The 26550-nt window shown below is 31.5% G+C and overlaps 1 protein-coding gene across 1 annotated transcript; it reads left to right on the top strand.

Moving 5' to 3' along the window:
* The first annotated feature begins 1136 nt into the window (after window positions 1–1136).
* LOC127713871 (uncharacterized) lies at window positions 1137–19744 on the top strand. The gene is made up of 6 exons (XM_052219839.1): window positions 1137–1275; window positions 10944–11017; window positions 13460–13565; window positions 15491–15531; window positions 17013–17069; window positions 18351–19744. Exons 1-6 carry the CDS (start codon window positions 1172–1174, stop codon window positions 18599–18601), a joined length of 633 nt encoding a protein of 210 aa, XP_052075799.1. The 5' UTR covers window positions 1137–1171; the 3' UTR covers window positions 18602–19744.
* Window positions 19745–26550: the final 6806 nt, after the last annotated feature.

The following is a 26550-nucleotide window of genomic DNA, read 5'->3' as shown; positions in this document are numbered from 1 at the left end:
CATTTGGTCTGAAACAATCCAATGATATCTTATAGGAGTTATTGTCCCTGAAATGATTCAAATTAAAGTTAATTGATTATTACTCCAACTTGGTACATGATAAAGCCATAGGATCTTTTGCAAACTGCTGGTTGACATATGACCTTGAAAAAAGTAAACCGGAAGTGACCTTGAGTGAACCGGAAGTAGTATTTTTTGCACTTATTTCATGGAAAAGTACCTAGAAACCATATATTTTTGAATGATCATAGGTTAACTTATCATTGGAGACCGGAAGTGACATTTTTTAAACCGGAAGTAGCATATTATCTTCCTTATTACAGGCATAAGTATATACAAACTATATATTTTTGGAATCAGTTTGAATAAAGCTATCATATGAGACCGGAAGTGACATTTTCTAAACCGGAAGTTGGCAATTATCTTTCTTATTTCAGGCAAAAGTATATAGAAAACATTTATTTATTGAATCAGTAGGAAGAAATCTATACATTGACGCTATTAATAACTTTGAGTAAACCAGAAGTAGCTTCCTATCAATTATTTAGAAAATTGATGTGGAAAGACCTTCAATTGTTCTTTGAACAATTGGTTTTTAATTGTACAAGTATTTGTTATTGGGATTTATTGATCGCATGCCTGCAGTCGCAAACATGTTTACCAGGAAGTTAACGTTGTTGTTTATATAGACAACTATTGTTTTAAATTATTATGTTCAACTTGCAAGAGCTCTATATTTTCGGGTCCAAAAATTAATATTAATTAATGTAGTACTGTTTGCACAAAATATAGTCATACACAAATTGATAAATACTATGTTATTGTATCATTTTTATCATAATATTATGGGAAACATGTGTCAAAAATATAACACATTGAGTTTTCATCCTTAACTAGTGCAAACAAGCCTCTTAGACCAAGAAGACCTTGTATAAATTGTATTCATCTGGGTTTTTTTCAAACTAATAGGAATACGTCAAACAGCACAATGCCAGGAAGTACTTGAGTTTGATTTCAATTCATTTATTCATATCTATATGATTTATATAGATATAATTATAAACATTGAAATATTTCCTGTTTTTTTTCATCCAATGAATCAAATGTGTTTTAATGTTAATTAGTTTCCTTGAGTTGTGTGTTTATTTAATAAATTATTCAAAAGAAAAACATGAAATGGATATTGATCAAAAGCATGACTTATTTATTGTGTATTTTTCTCAGTGTCATGCAAGTAAAAGGTCTTGCATATGGAGTTTGTAGAATACATGACAGGTAGGTGATACCCCATTAGTGCTAGAACTGATTTTTTTAAAATGAGAAAATAATGTAAAATAACAATTCTTGCATATGTAAACCATTGACTGTCCGAAATATAAGGAACTTAGAGTAAAATTCATTAAGAAATATTACTGGTCTAGACCAAGTGTGTTTAAATTTATTGAACTTTTAAGTTTAAAGAACATCAAACAGTTAACCAATTAGGAAAATACATTTTTACTACATTTGAAATCAGAGACAATATTACATGAACATTCTCTGTCTGTTTACTTGTGTACTTTGTGAAAATTTGTATTGACACCGATGAACTGTAAAGTTCAAGGTAATAAAGAATATTTCAACCCTCATCAGTGACAGAAAAACGTAATTAATGATGACAAGTCGTTCAAGGTTAAAATATCCAAAACGGCAAAAGCGGGAGATTATATACTCCCTCGCGGGAGGGTACCGGCAAGCGGGAGATTTCCCGAATTTCGTCATTTGAGCGGGAGTCTCCCGCGCAAAACGGGATAGTTGGCAGGTATGCAAAAGTAATGTATTGAAATAGAAATTAATAACATTGATTTAAATAGCTGAAAAAAAGAAAATATATTATTAATAAGGTGACCTTTTTTGGCCCAATATCCCATTTGAAAATCGAAACGTAATATGATTCTGATAAATGATAAAACATGTAATCAACACATTGCAATGCACTATGCAGCCAAATTCTAATATATGTGTGTGTTTATTTTTGTTTTACATACAAGAATTTGCTTTAGACCTTCAGTCTCTCTGCAATTTAAAAAAATCTAAAGCTGCATCATATTGAGATCTTGTCATTTTTTAAATGATATGAACAAAAAAGTCGACGGTAATACATGTACGCTTATATTTTCTAATATTCCAAAAAATAGAGATATGGAATGACAATAGGTTAAAACAGGCTGGAAAGTTGGTTCGGAAGATTTTATTGTATAACTGTTAAATACATCACACATATGTCAACAATATGCCAACAATTGTAATTTTAAAAATAACAAAATAAGATATTTTTGTCGCTCTTACAACTTGATGGTCGGTTTTATTTCACTAAAATACTGTTTTTTCAGCAGGAGTAAATATATACACGGAGTTCCATCATTATTGAACCACTATAAAAGCGCTGTTTGTTTGAAATTTTGTTTTGACATGTACCCATAAGGATTTGATGTCATGCAGTCCATCCGATTTATTTGACCTTTTCATTCGCTATTTTCAGCCAAAGTGTAGGACATTTTAAATTGATGTCACCAATCATGGTTTTCTTTATGTTTACAATGTGTATGTCGTTATAACCGAAATTGTACTTATGATGAGAAATACGACAGAGTCTGCTTACCATATCGTAGAATTTAAAATCACCATCGTTTTTAGTAAGTTCGTGATACTTTAGTGTTTAGTTTTCTGTGAAATGTTTACTAAACTGTTGTTTGCCATGGTCGTTTTTTTTTTGCCATGGTCAGCTTCCCTTTGACTTATGATTTTTTAGAATGTCTTTGGTATCTTCTGCCTCAGATATATGGAAACGAAATAATACTTATACGGGCTTTAGAATATATTTTGTCTGACAAAGCCACAGCAAAATGTTGAAAACTACAAATGTTTAGGTAACCACGAGCACATCGAGATATCTTAAATAATATTGTATTGAAATAAATCAAGGACTACGATTTGACACAAGTTATTGAGACAAAATTATACGACAAAAATTAATATAATTAATTTTCCCATTGTATATATATTTTCCATATTTGATGCATAAACATTACTTCAGCTGCAGCATATGGAGCATGTATCCCCAATATATATAGATACGGTATTTCAGGAATTACGTTTCTGATCTTGTTTTTTTTTTAACAGGTCGGGAACATTACCTTATATGGATATGCATACATTAGCATACTAATGTCATCGCAAATGTAATTGTTTATTTACGTATGACGCAATTTTTTTTCCTGCCTGGGTTTTTGACTAATCTATTAAATGATTAACAATGCATGATGTACTACAATGTACTACTACGTGTTTATGATCAACCGAGAACACGTGTATTTTGCTAAAATACAACACATTTTTCAGTGCATTGCGGGATAAGCAATTTCGCTTAGTTTTCATCTTTTGTATCTATATTTACAGTCCGTGATATGAAGTATTCGTTCCATGCTCAAATTGATGAATAGGTGTTTCTATGCGAAGAAACGAGTGTTTGAATTACCTGAAATATAGCCATTAATATTATTGATAGTTGAACGAAGATTTCAGATATTCGATCACAAGACAACAACGAAACAACAGTGAGAAACACAATTACCCATAAGATGATCTTTCATTTAGATAGTTAAAAAAAAGGATCCAGGAATTATGAGTCGGTTCTTATAAAGGGGAAGACTAAGAGGGTTTCAAATACCTGTTGGGGTCACTAATGTGTCCCAGCTTTTCACTTAAACCATTGTCGTGACGTCAGCGTATTTATTTACCATGGATTCTTTTTCTAGAATCAACGCTTCCTAAATCTGTCTCTTAAATAGGCTCACCAAATTATATTCAATTGTGTCCTTTGTGTGTCTAATTTCATTAAGTTTGAATTGGCTAATTTACTGATTTCTGTTCACTAATGGAATTAATTTAAAACTTACCTTTAATTTTTGTATCTTATATGTCGAACTAAAGACGACTCATACCTCTTCACCAGGACGACTTGATACGAACTTACCGTTAATTTAACATATTTAAACATTGTATATACTATATAGTATTATATAAAGTATTTTATAATTATTGTATGGCATTCTGAACTAGATGTTATGAAGCGTAAATGTTTTTTCATATAGTCTAGAGGAGCTGGGATGTAAAATAGTTATCCCACTCGGACTTGGTATGTCAGTGTAAGATCACCCTCTGGCCTCCGGTCATCGGGGTGATCTTACACTGACACACCGCGTCCTATTTATGAAGATTTAAAGCTAAAGGCGTAGCCGAGGGTTTTAAATGTTCATACAACATGACCAAGTATTGTCTGACCAATTCAGAACATATTCACACTTTCGAGTGACCTTACAAAATTATCCTTCTCATTGTTATATTCAAACCTAAAAAAGAATTCACTTTTTATAATGAAGTTAATGTATAATATAGGTAATGATCATTTCAATGGATGGAATGAAATAGCACTAACATAGTTTGTTAGGACAAAAAGGATAAATTGTTTAAACATTTGAGTTTTTCTTCTGCTTCAGGTAAAATTTAATACTTATATACCTTAAATTTCTTGATTTTAAAAAGCACACAATATTATATAAATCGGGATTCCGCTTTTTGGAATTTGTATATTTTTGGATAATTATAAAACTATTTGAATTACGACCATTCAACATCAGATGCTTACTTTTTATTGATGAATGTACATGTATTGTTTTTTTTTTTCGAACAAAATCCTTTGCTTTATATATCAGCAGTCTGACATTGTTTTCTTGAAAAAAAAAAATAATAATTGACTCGAATGTCTCGTATGAAAATTGAATACAAGATTATTTTACCTACATCCTTGCCCCCATTTCATTTTTTGTTTGTTATATATATATACCATTATAAACATTTGCAAAATTCAAAATGTTTTTTTATAATTCTTTTCTCTTTGATCTTTAATCAGTAGGCTATTTTCCCAAGGAAAATGCCTCATGGGATTGTACACTTCGTTAGTGTAGTTATTAAGAGTTCACTTTCATAATTAATCTACAATGAAAAGTCATTCATGTATAGCATTTTATAGTGCATGGAAAGCCATGTACTATGAAAATTAGAAGGGTAAAAACTGACTTTTCATTGGACGAGAAGGGGTGAGTATGTTCTAACTATTACAGAATCAACGATTCCTAAATCTGTCGCTTAAATGGGCTCACCAAATTATATTCAATTGTGTCCTTTGTGTGCCTAATCTCATTCAGTTTGAATTGTCTAATTTACTGATTTCTGTTCAGTAATGGAATTAATTTAAAAACTAACCTTTAATTTTTGTATCTTATATATGCCTTCACTGGGAGTCGAACCCCTCCTTGAAATATCTTATGTGTGACTGACATCAACACATCGACAAAACCTCTCGGCTACCAATGGGTACGTTGCAATTCAAATGTCTATTATATATATTACAGAACATATCATACACATCGGTACAATGGACATACAAGGCTTGTAACTTTATGTATACATAATAGACAATCGTATGGTATAAGTTGGTAGCCGCGAGGTTAACAAGGTTATGATCAATGAATTCAAGAGTCGAATTAAGGGTAGACTTGTCGGTTTAGGTTCGAATCCATGTACTCTCTTTGTTGTCCCTATTCTTTCGTTTTTCTTATTTTGTTTGTTATTGTGGATATTTTTGTAATAATAGCGGGTTTTCCCATTTTTTGGGGATTATTATTGGCTATTTTACATATTTGAAAAGATAATGATTACATTCAAGTTGTCTATCTTTGTTTTATGAATATAGTACACTTTCACCTGTTTTACTAATGTTTATTCGCAAATCCTTATGCGAGTAAATCGTGATGTGCCTAGAAAAGGCTTCTTGATAGAATTTTCGGTAGCATACGTATTATATATTTAGAAATATGTTCGAATATGTCTTCTTTTGTAAATTATAGATGATATTCAGATGCCTAAAAATTAAAGACAAATGTTATATTTGTATTTTCTAACCAATTTATTGTGAACTTAGATTTATTAATGCATCGTTGGACATTTAAACTCACTTACAATACCTTCTAATTGAGAAAGGCTTTAATTTTAAAAAGACATCAACACAATAGTTTAAGTTTGAGATACAATGGATAAGCGTTGATTCATGAAAAACAAACCATTCGCCCTCCTGGCTCATGGTTTTTTTTTCAAGAATCAACGCTTATTGATTGTATCTATAATACATAATTGATGGAATGATATTGTACCTGATTTCATGATTAAAAAAAGTCATTTTAATCGAGGAAGGGTATGTATTTATTACTTTGTCTCTAAGAAACAAGCACAAGTACTTTTCAGAAAGATTGGTTTCCTATTATCTAGAAATGAGATATTTACAATAGATTTCTTTGTAATATTTATATATTGATAATTCAACAGGTACAGTACATATATAAAACCTATATGAGCTATCATTATTCATCGAAACTGTTCAAGACATTTCTAAATTCTTGTCTGACAATGGTTACAAAATCTACAAGAATTGATTTTTTGGCATATTTCAGTTCTTGGATTTTTGTTAGAATACTTACTTTTAGAAAAGTTTACACATTCAATGCAGATAAGTCTGCGTCTGTCGTTACATCCATATAACCGGGCATCATGTAACGCCAAAACGGGAACATGCTTGAAATTAAGCAGTATTTCAATGCCATGTTCTTTGTGTTTTTCGAAGCAGCAATGTTTTTGGAATGGCATTATACAGGATACAAAAAAATCCATGAGCATATATATAGAGAGGCATGTAACCCATTCCTTTAAACCGTTTCGACAGGTTTCAAAGAGCTCAAATGATTTTTATACTGGACAGTGGTCACTTCATTGGAAACTTCACTGTTTCACGTGGAATGAATGCACAGGTACAATGCATATCAATGGACAATACCTGTTCAACTACTTTTACAAGGCGAAAAAGAAAGTCGAATCGTTTAGGCAGTAGTCAATATTATTTTTAATCTGAGCATGCAAATTGAAGATTATGTTATATATTTTACATTTAATACATTGGCTGAACAAAAATATTTATTATGAGAGTCCAAGAGACTATATAAGTTGACAGTTTTTCCACTAATTTCACATGTTTTTAAGTGAAAGTAAACTCGTAGTAGCCCACAATGTATTATAGTTCATGGAGTCGATTGGTCAGTTTTCAAGGCCATATTTACCTTCTATTTGGGAAATTACTAAGTAAATATAAACTGACGCCATACAATCTAGTGTGTCCGACCCGTTTAAATAGTATTACTGTTAAAGTGTTTACAAGGAAGCTATTGTATAAAGAGTTCCAAATTGTAATATTGCATTCATTCTTTAAAACTTTTACGGTCGAAATCATGATTTAGTTGACCGTTATCTTATGGATTATCTGTGTCACATGACCACGGATATGTTTTTACTTGTCGTAACCACAATCTCATCCACTCCTCTAAACAGAAAGATCTTATTACAGTATGTTACTTCACATAAGAACACGTCACGTACCATTACTAACGGAGGAGGAACCTTGTCTGTCTGTCTTTGTTTTACTTTTTCTTTGAGACGGTGTTGTCTGTTCTAATTAGACGTATGAACTTTAATTGCTCCTTGGTCCAGAGGAGCGATTCTTTTGTAGTGCTGTTTTCATTTTGTATACCCTTGTATTTCTATATTCTACTTAATTTGTAGTGAATTGGGAAAGCATATGCCATAATGTTTTACTATACTGTATGTAATATCATCTGCACACACCTTTTTGGTGGTGTCGTTGGCAGATTTAATTGTATGTATGTTTGAAAGTCAGGTGTGTTGTATGTCTGTTATCCGGCTATTGTCACGTTTACAAATAATGTTTGTCTGTGTTGCTCACCCAATTTATTTAATTCAACAATACTTTAAACAACTGTAATACAAGTGGAAGGTTAAAATATCTACAAAACTAGGTTTATCACACATTTCTTTTTTCTCTGAAAATGACCGTACCAAGTCAGGAATATGACAGTTGTTTCCATTTGTAAAACACAACTTTGAAAATTAAGTAGATAACTAGAGTAAGTAAGTTCCAAAGGTAACAATTGTTTTATAAAGATTAATTTCGTTAATATATGAAATGTCAAAAACAAAATCACATTGGAGATATAAACTATAGCTGTATCAATGCAAAACACGTCGTTTGCGCAACATTGTCAAATAGTGGTGACATTGGTTTCCTTTAAAGGGGCATTAGCTACGAGATATAGAAAAAAATAAAATATGATTTTATTTTTATTCAATCATTAATGAAAGTGAAATAGTGGTATTGTAATTCGCTTTTAGCAGCTAGTTTGGTTCAGTTTTGTCAAAATAAGCAAAGTAAGATCGCTAATGAATTATTCACTTGCAAATGAATAATTCGACCTCACTATATCCGTATTTCTTTTGAAATTCGATTGAACCTCTCAGCTAGAGATGGGTTATGCATGAACTAGGCGTGTTCAACTATTAAAAGGAAAAGAATGTCAACATTGGAAGTGAAACAAGGGTAAACCATTTGGTTGACTGATTCGATCTACTAAAATTCATTCTGATACAGGTAAAAACGATTAATAATATATTTTCTTAATCTATATTATGAAATCAAACAGACCTAAAAAAAAGAGTTCGCTATCTATTTATATCTATGTTTATGTTTATATCGGGTTATATAACCGTCGGCAGTTATCGGAGGTCACATCGATGGTTAATTAGATGGCGTCAAGACTAAAATACACACGAAATGCTGGTACCTTCTATCGAGTCTATGCATCGTAAATTGTTTGTTTTAGACTTTTTATAATCTGAATATACGTTTTAGTATGTTATAAGTCGAATATGAGAATTTAAGTCAAATCGGTGAACATGAATTTTACAGCTAATGTCCCTTTAATAAGAGACCGATATAGTTGACAAATTAGTTGGCACTTCAGGAAAACTGAGCGCGGTATATTTTATCATAAGATTAACTTTATTCCATTGAAACTTGCTATGTGTTAATTCAAAGCATGGTTTTGTTTGTCTTCTAAAACTATTCATAATTCTTGTTTCCCTTCTGATTAGCGGAATTAATCAAGATTTATTGTAACTAGAAACAGTGAAGATTGTAATTCATAGACATATTCAATAATGCCAGGTCTTCCTTTTGTATATTGAATGATTTGTTATAGTGTATTTTTTTCAAATATGTACTTTAAGTGAACAAGCGTTGCATCGTGATCAATGACAGTTCTGTCTAAATCGATTGATTACGCATTTACAAGTTATTCAATTTTGAACATCAAAGTGGACGTGGTTGAAAAGAAACAGATCTTATCTGTTATCATAGATAGTTCTATTGGCAGTTACAATGTATGCAACGTCACGGAAAAAAATAGACGTGACTTACTTTTTGTTCTTAAGATATAGCATACGATATTATCCTTGGCGTTGCTTTATGTATAAGTGATTCAAAACACTATTTACTAATTTTTAAATGAATAACTGTATGACGTTTGTTCATTGTCATCGCTTCTTTTCATTCAGTCGATTAGAGTGACAGCACTGAATCAAGACAAACATGATCTAAGACATAACACCACTTAACAAAATAATGATACCGAATTTTTAACACAAGTTATTTGCAGCATTAACGATCCTTCCAGAACATTTTGCAGGGATACATAAAAGGTACAACAAACATGTGAAGGAGAGTGTATGGCAAGCCGTTTTATTATCTAACTTCAAGATATCAATTTAAATTTATAAGATATCTCATATAGTTTATAAGATATCTTATATAGTTTATAAGAAATCTCATACAATTTTGTTATAAAATATCTTATAAATTATATGAGATATTTTATAAACTATATGAGATTTCTTATAAACTATATAAGATATCTTATAACATATACGAGATATCTTATAAAGCATTTAAGATAGCATGTATAAAAAAATATTATATAAGATATATATCTCATTTAATATATAAGATATAAGATATTTTATAAAAATAAAATTATATAAGATATCAAGATATCTTATATATTATATATATTTCTCTTATATAGTTTATAAGATATATTATTTATTATATACAATATCTTATATAGTTTATAAGATATCTTTATAAGACATCTCATATAATTTATAAGATATCTTATATAATTTATAAGATATCTTATATAATTTTCTTTATTAGAATTCTTATGAATTATATGAGAAATCTTATAAAGCTTATACGATATCTTTCAAAAACTAGATTATATGAGATATCTTATATATTATATGAAATATCTTGAAGTTTGAATAAATAGTAAAACGGCTTGCCATAAGAATGTGTTTCTTATTTATCAACACTTCATATATAAACTATATTTTATCTACATTGTATTTCTGTAGTGTATTAATTAAAAGATAAGGAATACTCTGATGTTTCACTCAAATCATGAAACATTGTTGATTATAACTTAGATTTGCTGCCTCAAAAATTATATAAATGACGTTAAAGACTTTTCAAAAGCTTAGATCCTTTGAAACTAAGCTATCCTATCATTATAAAATCAGAACCACATTACAGATGGCAAAATATATTGCAAATTTTACCAAACCGAGCAATATTTACCATTTCTATTTTTTATTATATATTTAAGTTTAAAACAAATGTCTTTTCGATATGCACCTGCCTAAATTTGGTATTATCTGCCCCCCCCCCCCCCCCCCCCCCAAAAAAAAAGGGAAACAAAGTTTGCTCAATTCAAAATGCAATATGTAATCCTCCCTCATTTGATTACATCTAGCGAAATGCCCACAATAATCAAATTCCAAGTATACAACATGTATTGATTATTGTTGTTTTAATAATGTGTGTTCAAAGCAACGAGGGAGTTTCATCGACAAGATACGTAACGATGATAACACTTTTTCTTCAGTTTAGTAGGAGAACATATGGTACAAGTGGAGGATTGTTGTTACAATTTTTACAAGAAGAATGACGTCTGTGTTGGTAAGTTAAAAAACACAAGAAAGAGAAAATACGTTTATCAGAATTGATAATAAAATTCAACAAATATAAATATTTATAATGCAATTAGCTGTTATATACAAAAATTCTTGTAACGTATTTACAAAAAGTTTTATTTCATTGCATAGTATGCCATTGGTCTTCTGGTATAATGCTTTTTGTTGTTGAGAGAATGGCATAATTCTATTTGTTAATTCACTCTTTCGTGTTACAGTTTGTGTGTAAGAATGTCAATTTATAAAAAAAAACCAAATACATGTACATATGCTTGATTATCAAAATACAAAAATGTTAAAGCATAAACTTTGAACTGCAGGAATAAAAACAATGTGTTTACATTATTTGAAAGTATATAGAATATGCACTCTGATAAAGTTTACTTGTATTTAATTGATGCATCATTTTAGTATTGAAAAAAGTAAGTATTTAACTGAACGAAAGTGAAAGTCTATTGAAATTTGGTTAACATCCAATTAATCATAAACCTGCATTAAATCCTATGTACAAGGCTCCACTATACGTGTGGTAATTGTTATGTTACTTTTTTTTCACAGGAGGAAATCGAACATAGAATTGCACGTATCAAATTGTTATATTCACATCGTTTTCACATTTGTAAACGCCGAACATATGTACATATACTGTCGTGATTGTGTGAGGCCACATCTTTTTTTTACACCGTGGTAAACTTCAAATCACTCATGCATATTTTGTTGTTGTATAATGCAATAAACATGTCTACATTTTTATCATATTTGGACTCACTTTGAATAAAAGAAACACGAATAAACAAAATGAATAAATAAATAATTTAGTGAATACAACGCATTTTACCAGACGGGTGTCTTAGTGGGCGGGCAATGGGCGTGCACCCGCCATAAAATCGAATAAAAACATGTTTTGCATATAAAACATCAAAAACATTTCAGTCACAGTAAGGTGTGTTATGGAGAATCCAAAGGGGCTCTTATGGCAAGCATAATACCCCTTGAATTTAACCCGTTAAAAACATAATGTCAATTGATTTCTTGAAACCCCCATAGCAATTTAATATAGTAAAATACTTCAATAGCAGCATTACCTAAGTCTCAACTAGAGGCTCTAAAAATTCGCTCACCTAGGTCTATTTGCATATTCAACAAAAGACATTCTCAAACATTGTAGACGAGAATAAAATTCATGACAAACATCTCTTTTTTGTTGATCTTGAATTGCTGATCATTTAGTCTGTTTTGTTTCTTTGTATCTTCTTTAGTTTTTGCTCAAAACACAAAATGGTTTAAAAAATATTTAATTTAGGGCAATCACTCCTATAAAGAGTGACAGTCTACGAACTATATCAGTAACATTTGTTTGTAGATCTTGCCTTGCTGATCATTTTTGTTTTTAAAAGTTTCTATCTATCTATTCTAATTTTTATCATATAAGGCAAAACGCAAAAAAAAAAATGGTAAAAATCATCACTAAAGGACAGTAACTCCAATAGGGGTCGTCGGACGATTTCCTCTATATTGTCTTAATGTAGATCTTATCTTGCTTATCACTTTTGCTGATTAAACTTTCTATCTTTCTATCATAATTGTTAATATATAAGGCATAAACGCAAAAATTGGTAAAAAATAGTCATCAAAGGGCAATATTTCTAATAAGGAATCGGCTGACGATTTCGACCGAGCGACTTATTTGTAGATCTTGTCTTGCTGATCATTTTTGCAGTTCAAAGTATATCTCCATCTATTATATATAGTTTTCAAGATAATAGGCAAAGATGAAAAACAAAAATAGTAGAAATTGTCATTTAAGGACACCAACTCCTACAAAAAGTCGCCTGACAGTTTTGACGTAAATAGAACATTGGCAGGTCAATATCTTGAACATTTCTGTCTATATCAGATTTTTTTTAATTTATAACGGTTTTTAAAAAAGTAGACAAAACTTGCATTTTACCCCTATGTTCTATTTCTAATCATGTCAGCCATCTTGATTGGCAAGCGGGGTCATCGGACACATTTTTTAAACAAAGATACCCCAATTATGATTGTCGCCAAGTTTGGTTAAATTTGGCCCAGTTGTTTCAGAGGAAAAGATTTTTGTAAAAGTTATCGACGACGACAACGGATGCGAAGTGATGAGAAAAGCTCACGTGGCCTTTCGGCCAGGTGAGCTAAAAAGCAGTCACACTGTTTACATCTCATTGTAACTTCGTATACCTCCAATTTAAATCGTTTTTATTTTTTTATTTTTTTTTTTAATCATGACCGTTTTAATAGCTATGTACATTATTTGAACACGTGTTTTCTTAAAATAAAATATGCAAGTAAATAAACGAAAGAAAAATATGTCCAATGTTTTTTTTCCAATGTTTTTTTTTCAAAAATTAAAAGCATACAACGACTGTAACCTTTACGTTTACTTTTTTTTCAGAATGTCCGCTTGGCCATTCTTCGAAGGGCATACAGTGTGAAAAATGCGGGGATGGACTATTTGGAAAAAAATGCGCAGAGGTGTGCAAATGTAATGCCACGGAAAGGTCTTAAGCTTTATATCTATTTTAGATAAACTATATACGACCTTAAATCTTATATTAAAGAAACGGTTTTGCTGTTGATCTCAAAGTACTTCCCCGGTCCACCAAACGCATTTTTTTTAATGTTTAATGTCTTCGATTCGGAAACTTTTGGTCCGTTATAACCATCTTTGATGTTCATCCAATTCCAAATAATTGTTTACCTTCCCGTTGTCCTATGAAGCTGGAACACAAGAAAGATAACAGTACTAAAACACGTGTGATACTGACATTTCAAGAACAATTTCTGTAGGTGCGATTCAGTTATAGGAATTTATAAAACCGCCAAATTAATAGTTTTTGGTTTAATTAGTTACAACTCAAAACATTACAAAAAACATATTAAGCCCTCATTGAACTTTGTATAAGACTAAGAAAAATATTTTATGGGAAAAAGCCTTTGCTTATATCTAAATATTAATGATACGATTTCAAAATGAGGCTATTTAAGAAGAATTGACAGTTTTGCAAATGCATTAAACACGTGAGACACTTTTCAAAAGGTTTGTTGTAATTAGGAATTCGAAGTTATCACTGTTCAAGGATTGTTCTAAAAAAACATCAGATAGGAGGAAATTCGTATGTAATTCATAAATGTGAAATCAATTATTGCAATTTCAGAAAATGTTTCATACAAATAACGTTCCCCGTCGAATTTCCGAAAAATTAAAAACATCGCAAATATTTCTTAATTTACAAAAAAACAACAAATACAACTAACGGAAAAGCAACACGAAAAAAAAAACCAAAAAAAAAAAAACCAGAAGAAACTAGAGGGAAAGGTGTTCCGGAGAAGTAAGCAGTTCAGGTCTTCTAGCAGCATTCGTCGTGTTTCTCAGGACCAGAAGTCGTCGTCATCGATATTGTAGACATACACAGCTGTGAAGGAAGGACGAAGAAATTTCTCTGACAAATTGATAAATCTATGTGGTCATGGATTTTTCGTTACGGTCAACCGATTCAAGCTTGTGGTACAAACTTTCTGTACATACGTGTTAATTCCAAAAGCAAGACACAGCACAATAATTGCGGTTCCTCGTCTCAAAGTCAAAATGAGGCTTGTTTGTGTAAGTTAAAGTGGTTCCTGAAAAACGAATAACTGATGATCGAACACTTGAGGGTACACAGGTCTTCTACTGATACATAATACTGATTTGATTGTAGTTACTTGCTGCTTTGTATTCTCAACAGTCATGTAATAAATCTAAAAATCAGCAGTTGTTTTTAATATAATTTATTACATTGCTTGCAATGAATAACGGTGATTTCCCAGTGAAATAAAAACCGATAATTTCACATGTGAAATAAATCTGATAGTTTCATTCCTTCTACAACAATGTGTGTTGTCGAGACGTTGTTGATCATGACGTTGCAGTAATACAATATTGAGAATGCTTAGCAAAAGATATAGTTTATGTCATTGTTTACTTTATTTGCATTAAAAAGTCCATGGTCAATAAAATAAAAAGAATAACTAATCGAAGAATTAAAATATCAAAAAATATGCAACTCCTGACCGAACAACATTGATAATTAAGTCGTGAACTACGTGCATTCGTAAATTGATTCTTTATTTTAATTCTTGAGTTACAAATGTAGTTATTCAGTAAATCTTAATGTGTTTGCCATTTAGGAATTTAAAAAATTAGAATTAGCATATTTTAAAACATTTGTCTATTAATGGAGACATTTTGTTCAAAAGTCATAAAAGTCAAAGGGTTTTCAAGTTGATGTCTTGCTATCTCATTGACGTTTATCAATTATATATCATGTTATTCATACTGATAGTGTAAGGAAAACCTATTTGGTAAACAGAAAGCAAATAAATTGAACTTGATATCCCTGAATAAAGTAAAGAAAACGTATAAGTTTTTTTTTCTCATACACAGGTGTGATCATGTGGTGGGATGCATTTCTGTTACAGTAGATGGTAAGCGATAGATTAAATATGCATGCATACATTCATGAGTGTAGATAGCCGTTGAGTTTACATAAAGGAGGACTGTCATAAAGATCCAAATCGGCTGTTTAGATTATTCAATAAATGACGCATAAAGGTCATTTTCTGGAAAGCGTTTTTAACAAAAGTACAATAAAAATTCAGAACCACAATCAATATCATTGTTTATTCAAACTAATATACGCAACTTCTGACCATCAAATTGTGTATTTTTGTAGACGCTAGACTTCCACAAGACACATACGTTTTCAGAGGTTGCGGTATTGACATATTGCACCAAAAACGCCGGATTTGTTAATATAATTTGTCAAATTTCCGTGATTCTTGACCTATTGACTACTGAAATTATCCTCTTCACAATAGGAAAGACCACAAATTTGAAGCAATTGCTAATCTTCAATCACATTTCTTGTCGTATATATATAAGGCACTTTTCATCAATTCCCAGTTTTTTAGCAAATGTGTACAGTACAATAAAAATCAAATATCCCATGAAATAATAATGATTGATATCGGTTCCGGTTGTATAATGAATGGACTTAAGACAACTGAATAATTAAAAGTTGTTCAACTCTAAAATACTTTTGGAGTAGATGCCAAATAGGGAATGAATACCACGGTTGCAATGTATTATTCTACTTTAAGACAAGAATTGCGTGAAAGTGAGCACAAAAGCTTCGTGGCATTATTATTATAAGTCGAAATGTTATTTCAACTAAATATTTTGTAGGTAGTATTGATTTATGTATGAGTGAATGGTGTTTACTGAAAAAAAAATAGAGAATAATATGCCAATACTGCAATAAAATGGATCAAGCTAATAAAGAAATACATAATCTATTGATTGATTGATTGGTGTTTGCTTAATGTCCAGTGGCAAATACTTCATGCATGTTCAGGACGAGAACAAAGTTCTGATTAATACAATAGGCAAGTTCTGTAATAGAGGTCGAACGGGATGAAGGGCAGGAAATTTGGACTCACACTGAAAAATAAAGGTATATTGTACAGGGACTGAAATTAAGACAAGCAATAAGTCCGGTACGGACCCTTCAAAGAGTTGTTGCAAAGGTTCTAAATGCGCAGAGAGCGTGGCATATTCTCTAAACGAGGTATCGGATTTAACGTCCTCATTCAGACTTGACGTAGCTGCATATTTATACATCCCGAATAACCAAACGTACGCCCAACTTTGACAAGGGTTTAATTGACAGCTGCCGGTCGGAAGAAGACCAAGCTTAGAGTGACAATATTTCTATTTCCAAGTCACCCTTGTGTTAATAAAGAATAGAGAATAATGGTTTGCTCAAATATAAATTATTGAATAATGGGCAAAATTTATAAAGAATAGAGACAAATGGTCTAAAAAAATAAAGAATACAGAAATTAAAACCCCTAATGTATTGAACTTCATGCAACACTAATATGACTTCTATTTTATCGTGTTTTAGACAGGACAGAGAGGACAAATCCTCCCTTAGATGGTAATCCAGCCGAACAGGCTGCCGGTATGTTTATTTCATGTTTTTGATACTTTGTGATCTATACATGAATTAGAAAAATAAACTGTTAACCGATAACAGATAATTCCAAAGATCCAAGAAAATACCCGTGATCTGGAAAAATTGAGATCTTCTGTGTTTAAAATCTAATCGCAAAAAAATGATTGGCCGATGTTCTACAGCAAATGTTTTAAAACTTGATATACTTTAACAAGATGATAAACACACACTATATTTCATGTAAGAATTTCTATCAGTTATAAAGATATAGAATACTGAAAATACATAGAATAAACTAAAGAATCTGACTTTGTACCTCGGTCATTCTAGCTTTTTCAAAAATATGTCTATTGCCAACGTGGTTCAACTTAATGAATTGGACAGAGTCTTATAGTATACACCGAATGCACAGCGACAATAAAATGGAGGATACCATCTTATAATAATGTATTTCCCATTTTTCTAGCTGTTAGGGAATTGAATATGAAGTTTGAAAGCGTAATATCATAAATGTTTGACTAAGACATAAAAAGTTATATAGGATTGTAATTTACGTACACGAAGAGTAACTCTTTGTTCGATTTTTTTTTAATACACATGCATCTTAGATAAATAAAGCATCCCCTTTTCTGGAGATAGAACACTTCACTACAAACAATGTTGTTTTAGAAATGTCTCCCTATATTTCTATTGGAGATAGACAATGGATTTTTTAACTGTGTATTTACTGTAATATTTCCAATTTTGGACTGCTGAATTTGCTAAGAATTGCTCCTATATTATAAAAATAAGAAGATGTAAAATGATTGCCAATGAGACAACTCTCCACCGAATGCCAAAATGACATGGAAGTTAACAAATATAGGTCAACGCAAGGCCTTCAACAATGAGCAAAACCCATACCGCATAGTCAGCTATAAAAGGCCTACTAATAACTAAAGATAATTTTGATCACAATTTTTTTACATCAAAAATACCTGAAAAATAGTGAAGATACAACACAATACAATATTTTCCTCTGAACTAACTGAATGAATAAGCTATTATAATCCAATGCAAATGTTGAGACAGAACAGAAAACTCTTATGGTGTTGAAATCTCGTATTATAGTTGTATAGGGAGATAGAACATTGCACTTAGATATCAAATATATAACTATCTCCATTTTTACCAAAAGTGGACATACAACGCTATAAGATTCACATGACGACATGTCATAATTCTATCTATGATTACAAATAAAGTACATGTATATTATTATATAATTGTCGTATCTTTAATGTGCAGGACATGACGATGTTGTTACTTACATGACTTGCGTAGCAGTTGGAAGCGTTTTAGTTGTCATCTGTGGTCTACTCGTGAAGAACAAAGAAGCAGTGTGTAGACGAAATGGTAGTATCACTGCCATGAAAAATGAAATAACGGAGAGAAAGCGACCAAAACTCGGTCCGGGTAAAAACAATGGTAAAGATAAGAAAAAAAGCTTGTATGCGGAAATAAACGAAAATTACATGATCAATTTCGACGGAGAATGAATTAGAAAGTACCCAGATTTTATTTTCAATTGGACATGCTAATTTAATATTTTTTGTATGTGAGTGTATAGGTTATTTGTCTAACATTTCATTTACTACTGCTTTACACTTTACACTATGTGTGTGTTTTATGTCAATTTGACTAGTACAGCCTTTTCCAACTGATTTTTACAGTTTGTTCTTGTGTTAGCGGAAGGATTGAACGCTATAATACATGTTAAACCTCTCCACATTCTGTATAAAATTATGTCCCAAGTCAAGAGCCAGTAATTCAGTGGTTTTCGGTGGTTGCTGTCTATCATATTTATTTTTCGCTTATTGTGTTGTACATAAAGGCCAGAAGTTCTCTCGTTTGAATTGTTCTGCGTTGTGATATGTCTGGAGCTTTTAAAGCTTACTATACGTTATCGGTTTTTTTTCTTTTCATTTTTCATGAAGGCCGTACGGTGACACGCAGTTGCTTACATTTACGTTACTTGGTCTCCTGTGGATATTTGTTTCATGGACAACCATACACATGTTGAATTTCTGAGTTTATAATAATCTACCTTTTTCATTATATAATATCGATCGAGATCATCCTTATCTGATGTTAATGTTTTAAAATCATTATAGCGAAAAAAATTATAAAATTGTCAAACAAAGAAAAGATGGTTTCAGTTTCTGGTTTTATGATGTTACTTTCGGGAAGAGTCCAACAGAATAAATTAGGGTTACTAATCTTAGTTCAAAAAGGTTTTAATGACTAAAATATGTTTACTGCGACTCCTATTATACAAGAAGCTTCGAAGTAGCGGGGTTATATACATTTGTAGATTTTAAACCATCCGTCCGTCTGTCAGTCGTTTTTGTTCCGGATTATTGCCTTGATGCTAAATCGAGATTGCTTTGAATATTTTTAAACGCAGTATTTATTTGAAAAGGAAAACATTTTTTTTCTTTTTTTAAGCAATGTAACAAAACAAGTGCATGTACTATTAATTTCAACAAACTTTTTAACTTGATGTAGTTATTTAGAAACGTAACAGACAGTGATTATGTATGTTGAAAGTGTAATTATCTTTTTATGGCAAAGTGCTGATTGTAAGCGTTTTTTATGTCTATTCAAATAAAACATTTGATTAATAAAATATAATTGGTGCACATTGACGTAGCTTATGTTGAGGCAACCGAGGCAGTTGCCTCGGTTAAAAAAAAAAAAAAAAAAAAAAAAAAACCTTTTATAATCTTTTAAACGATTTCCACCTAATGCAGCAGACTAGCTACTAAACGCTGATATACCGTCTTGTGTTGTCTTGTTGTCGCTATTGATGATTATTCATACCCTTTGCGAATTCAAGACTTATGGAAAGCTTTCCTTCCTCTACTTGGAAATCCCCTTTACGGTAGTTTTCTGTAATCTAAATTTGTCGGAGTAAAAAAATAATCGACAACAGATTTATTTAGTCCTACCCCATTGCAAGCAAAATCAGTAGAATAGATGATGATCCAACTTACGAGTCTTCCCCGATCGAATCACTTTACCATTGAATCGGAAAGATTATCTAATTTTGTGTGAGATAAGTTTCTAGTATATGAGGGTCTGGCTGAGGTTTATAGAAAAAACAGAAAAATGCCCTGAAATTAATTTAAACTTAAAAGAATAGAGATTTAAAATGGTGCTTAAATATAAAAGAATGGAAAATCAAATTATGGGAGAAAATAATTAAAAATAAATATTTGAAAACCCTATTCTTAGACTTCAAAACCCTCATTTATAACCGTGACGTCTAAAATTGAAACATCGTTGTTTGTTGACAATTTAGTGTAGAACTTCAAATACACAGAGTTTCACTGACTTTGGTACCAATCAAAATAAAATATGCATCAATCAACATGCACAGAAAATAATTTATATGTTGCGGTTCTCAAGATTTATTCTCGCTATTTTAAATTTATAATTTACAATAGCAGGGAATTTAAAATATTTAAAGGAGTCACTAACTCCAGAGAAATATTTTATATATGTCTGTTAGTTAATACATAATGTCAGTTTATATATAAAAATTTCAACCAAATACTGTTTTCATTTATCATAGTACTTCGCCGGTTGTCATTTTCATCGTGAATGTAAAAAAGTTCAAAAAACCATTTAATAATTTGAAGACCTTCCAAGGAATACCAGGACGAAACACAACCAATACAAGTGCCGTGGTGCACTTTACATGTAGCATGTGTTTATCTCCTAGTTTATCAAGATATTCTACTGTTCAATCCGTCCGTCGTTTTGGGATGATTATCTATAATTCGTTGATTCGTGACCCACGACCAAGCGAGTAAAATGATCATCACAAACATTATTTCAAATAAACCTTAATTGTTGCGTTTGTTTTTCTGTATTGAAAATTATGTACAGGTTTTATCTGTCCATCGAACAAGGTCATGATTTCTTTTGATATGACGTTAAATCATATGTCACAGTGAGATACAGCCATCTATTTTAGAGTGTACGACGGCTTGGAAATATATTGGGAGATTAGGCTTTTGCGCTGGCTTTCAGTTACTGCTAGCAAGTAAGGAAACTGACTTGTCAGCGGTTGTCTTATGTGATATCCACGTGTTTTGTTGTTTTTTTATAACTTTGAGTTGACCGTAGATTAGATAGTATCGATTTAAATCATACACAATTTTCTATAGACTCAGGACAATTTTGAACTTGATCAATCTCCTGTATCCGTAAAGAATTTTAAATCTGGGAAGTTCACTGAATAGATTTGATTTGAAAAAGTGGTAAATGCTTTTGATTTATGTATTCATTTGAACATTGAAAATGATGCAGATACCAGAAATCAACTAATAAATCGGTAGTATAACTTAGTGTAAGGCATATTAACATTATTATGATGAAATAAAATTGATCAACAACTAATATTTTTCATAGATTCTTCTTGTTCAAATTATAAAAACCTAGATATCTTCTGGGGGGGGGGGGGGGGGGGGGGGGCTGCGACCCCCCCTGACCCCCTGCCTCGGTACAAACAGAAAGGCAAGCTACGCTACTGGTGCAAATTGCAAACTCGTCTTACTTTATAATAATGTGATCAAAATAGTTGGGATTACCTCCACATAGATGTCACACAAAGGTTGTTTAAGTTATATATGACGTGAGGTCACAATGATTACTACTCCATGGAGGGCATTGTTGTAATGCGAAAGAATTTTCTGGTAATTCGATCCTGAGCGGTGCTGGTTGGACCTGATTCTGTGCTGTTGGGCTTGTTTACATTGTATCAGAACGAAAATTAATGTAACAACCATTCTGTTGATTACTGTTTAACTTATGCGCTATACGTACCTTGCAAGGTATATTACAACGATTCTTTGTTGACTAAGTCGTGAAAATTCACAAAACGAGAGTGTCCTGATAATATGCTGATGATAAGGGAAACAAATTTGGTTATGTGCTCTTTTAATTTGAGTGTAAATTGGCAAACAGTCAATAATATTGTACTAGAACATTTGTCATGGAGTCCTGGAACTGTGGTCTTTAAAATTTAAGTATTAAGTGACAAATATTCAATACTATTGACGCAGGCAAATTGTATCATTGAATGTAAAGACACATAGCATACATTTGGTGACTGCATTATTTTATATAATTATGATATTACTATAAATAGATATTTCAAAATGTTTTTTGTTCTTCTGTTAATTTTAAAAACAAAATCGTAGACAGATACCGATGACAACCATTGCATTACAGGCTCTTGTCTTTGGACCAGCACATACATAATGTGATGGGGTGTAACAACATTGTGAACACAGAACCCATAGTGTTGTAAGAACACTAAAAAATATCCATTGGAAAGCGATTTTACAAAATAGATTAGTACAAGGCACAAAAACTAATAACACACAGTCGAAAGCCACAAAGTATTGATCTATAAGATTAATCGCAGTTATTGAAATTTAGTTTGAAGTAAAAAATGTGTTAAAACGTCATAGACATATCAAAGAAAGCATGTTCTGCAAAACCGAAGTTTTGGTATGGACAGGATGCACGAAGATAATTGTTAATATCTGAACAGGAATACGTGTTTCGTTATGTATTAAACTATTAAGTATTAATTTCCATGTTAACACAGCTAAAAATAATAAAGGATCATACTGCTTGTACCCTGCTAACTTTTATCATACTGTTTGTACCCTGCTAACTTTTAATCTTTTAAAGTGTGTCATATTTGTTTTTGTATATTGTTTTGTTCATTAATCTGGCAGTTTGTGTTCTCGTTAGAATTATTTCTGGATCTTTTATATTTACCATGTTAATCGTTAGTTAAAGTTAAACAAAATAAATTGAACTCTGTATTAGAATAGGAAACAATGACCAAGTTGGTATAGTTGAATTGTTTACATCTGTTTCTATGGGCTTAAAAACTGTAATGCAGGTGCGTAATTTATGATTTGTTAATCTTATATAAGTGTTTATACTTTAGTAAGATAATAGTACGGAGCTTCGAGATTCTGTAAACCTTTGAATAAAAGACAAATTTTCAGAAAACAGTCGAAAAAGTCGGAAAGTGCAAATACATGTGAATCTATTTTTGTACATAAGCATAGACTCCACCTAAAAATATCCACAGAAAAATAACAAATTCATCTTTTTAAAGCAATGGTTTGCTTCTCTGCTCCTTGTAACAGTTTGCTGGGGGTAAAATCCCCCCAAAAAATAGACCATTATCTCATCGAGAAGAAAAAGTCGGGTTCACCTTTGAATGCTCAAGCGTGCTTGAGTTGACTGTTTGTCTTGAAGACGTATAAAGCAACCTATTTGATACATCATTTCGCTGCAGGTTATTATTTTGATAAATAATAACATTACAAATTCACAGTACTAAGGAATGAAGTATATGGGTCAATATCCTTAATGCGCCTCAAGTTGAGGAACTCAAAAACAGTGCGTTAGCAAAAATTCTCTGTGAAGTGACATTGGGCAGTCATGCTTCAATTTTTAACAAGTGCCTGAGTTTACCGATTTGTGCTGATTTGAAGAGCAGAGGACCATAGAATAAAGGTGTAAAAACTATGGAGTTATTAATTGTATGCAAAGAACTAAATTTTCAAAGAAATTACTGTGTGAAAAAAAGATTTTTTACCTCGAGAAGTCGCATCACACAGGGCTTTTCGGATTATGCTAAATTATGGATATACGAATCTCACTTCGTACCCCGAAATTTTAACCACATACGATAAAATGTCTCAGCTTCGAAACGAGCCATCATACATATCCAAGTTTGCGATAGATTAGAAAATAGGCTAAGATTACCTCCTACCTGAAATGAATTGCGCATCTTGACTCATATGGGTAATGTGAAATACCTTTCTAATGAGTCATAACAACAGACTATGTGTGTTTGTATTACTACAAATGTGAGAATTTGAGGTATGTTTCTTATTTGTATTTTCTTTTTCTTTCACTCATTTTGCAATTACATTAAGGCATCTTAATTATTTTGTTCATGAAATGTACTTAAAAAAAAAGAAAAGTCACTAGGACAGTTCACTAACATCCCCTAAAATTAAAACTGAAGGCCCTTGGTGACAGACTTAACTTGTGGATCTTTTGTACGCATAACCTCAACACATTTTCATCTTTTGTGTGTTTTATCTTGGGTAATTAGTATTCAAACTATGAACATTTTATGTCTGCCCTTCCACGAAATATCTAATTAGATTTTATTTGGTGCTTTTGGTGTTTTTAACTTTCAAAGTTCCCCCTTACAAACGACCAAACGTTTTTTTGAGTAGATGAAATGCCTTTGAGTACGTTATCTAGTAGATACATTAGTCTTTTAAAATACAACTGTCATGTAAGGCTCGTAACTAGGATGCTATGTGGATAAATTTATCTGAGCTAAATTGACAGCGCGTCATCCCTTTAATGGCTTCCATTTTCACGATTGAAAACAAATTAGGTGGCGTAAAGGGGGTATGATTTTGACGAATAGAAACCTTATTGAACTGGCTATGCGGTATGGCATTGCTCATTGCTGAAGTTTTTATGGTGAACTATACTTGCTAATGTCTACTTCATTTGGTCTCTGGTTGAGAGTTGTCTCGTTGTCAATCATATCACATCTTCGTATATGTTTATTTTAAAGGTGCATTACCTACGAATTATGCAAAACATCAAAATATGAATGTTTTTATTTCAAAGATTGATAAAGGCGGAATATAGAAATATCATTTCGCTTTTATCAGTCAGTTTGGTTTAATTTCGTCAAAATAAGGCAATAACATCGCTGAAGTATGATTGGCTTGCAAGTCAAAAATTTATGCGCTTTGAATTCTTAATCACGCAACCTTTAACTTGACCATTAGTGGACATAGGTTGCACATGTGTTCAGCATGTGGTCACAGGTTCATTCATGAAGTGAATAAAAAAATGTTATAATAACTTTGACATGTTTGAAAAGTATAACAATGTAGCCACCAGGAATAACAGTTGACTCATCCGTCCCACAAAAAACATTCGTATAAGAGTAAAAGGGTGATTGTCATATATATATATATATATATATATATGTTTTATCCAAATATGAAATCAAACAGACATGCAAAACTCGTCTACGATCTCACATGCCTTTCTGTCAATTTATATTTATATCTGGTTATATGACCTTCTGATATCATGCCGGTGGATAATTACATGAAGTCGAGTTTAAAGTACGCACGAAATATTGATACATTATAACGAGTCCTAATATTGAGATAAAGAGATAATAAGTCAAAAACCAACTGACATTGACATGGCAAAATACGAAAAACGACTTAAAATGTTTCCTTAAAGTTGGACTTTTTGTAATTTGGATTTACGTTTTAGTATGTTATAATTTAAATATGTGAATTTGGATCAAAACAGTGAATATAAATTTTACACCTAATGCCAATATAACAGTGAGTTTCTCATAAGGACAAATTTGTTGATATCGGTCTTATTTTTTTTTGAGGTTTATAAACAAAATAAGTAAGGAAGTGAAATTCTGATTGTTATAGGTTACAGCTGTTTCATAAACCACGCCTCTTTTGGGGAGATATATATTCATAGATATTTTGTTTTGTTTACTTGTTTACGTACCTGTTCCCAGATATGGTCTCTATATGTTTCATCTCATAGAGACATAACTTGGGAATGTTACCAGTATAAATACACATGGATAGCGGCCAAATTGATTTCTGATGAAAACACAAGTGAAAGGGAGGGGTAGTACAGAATTTTAGTGTAAGTTTAAACTCTTAGAATTTCAGGGTATATAAATGTTGAAAATATGCCGCACAGCCCTAAGTTTTGACTTTTGAAAAAAATAGTAGTGCATATGAACTTGCCATTCTAGAATATATTTTTTTACGAAACTTCATAGTAAAAAAGCCACAGTTTAAGCCGTAAAAGGAGTTCCCATGAGAAATTGCATTGTCATTGTTATTATTTTTATTTTGAGAGGACCCCTTGTTTTTCATCAACTGTAATCGTAAGTCTAAGTGTAATCCTAGGTATAGACCTAGTTTCCGCAAATAATAATACATTGACTAAATCTATATTTTAGGTATTACAAGCAAATGCAAGTGATGATCAGTTATCTTTGTTGTACTTATAAACATTTGATCTGCGCCATTTTGTAGTAGCAAATCAACAATTTTATGAAAACCGTACACAGAACTAAAAAAAAGAGCCGTTAACCCATGGTTGTCTTTTTCATTCACAGCGGCTTTATTATCCATCAAGATATTGACCACATTTTCATGCCCATTTTTACAAGCTTCGTCGATAGGTGTTTCACCTTCTTTCGTTCTGTGATTAACTGACGCTTTTGCGTGAATTAAGATTTCTATTATACTCTCAATGCCCGCTTTGAATGTTTCGTGTAAAGGTACAACGATTGGTTTCTTATTGTTAACCTTAGCTCCATTCT

Source organism: Mytilus californianus, unplaced genomic scaffold, assembly GCF_021869535.1.
Source record: "Mytilus californianus isolate M0D057914Y unplaced genomic scaffold, xbMytCali1.0.p SCAF_82, whole genome shotgun sequence".
In the NCBI taxonomy this organism is placed as follows: domain Eukaryota; kingdom Metazoa; phylum Mollusca; class Bivalvia; order Mytilida; family Mytilidae; genus Mytilus; species Mytilus californianus.
The sequence above is the reverse complement of the archived record's forward strand: the minus strand, read 5'-3'. Positions and strand labels throughout refer to the sequence as shown.

Bases quoted from the DNA above. Each gene is read 5' to 3' on its own strand.
- LOC127713871 (XM_052219839.1), top strand. From the start codon at position 1,172: ATGAAATGGATATTGATCAAAAGCATGACTTATTTATTGTGTATTTTT. The intron at 15,532-17,012 runs GTAAGCGATAGA...ATCGTGTTTTAG, and splicing joins CATTTCTGTTACAGTAGATG to ACAGGACAGAGAGGACAAAT. The intron at 17,070-18,350 runs GTATGTTTATTT...TTTAATGTGCAG, and splicing joins TCCAGCCGAACAGGCTGCCG to GACATGACGATGTTGTTACT.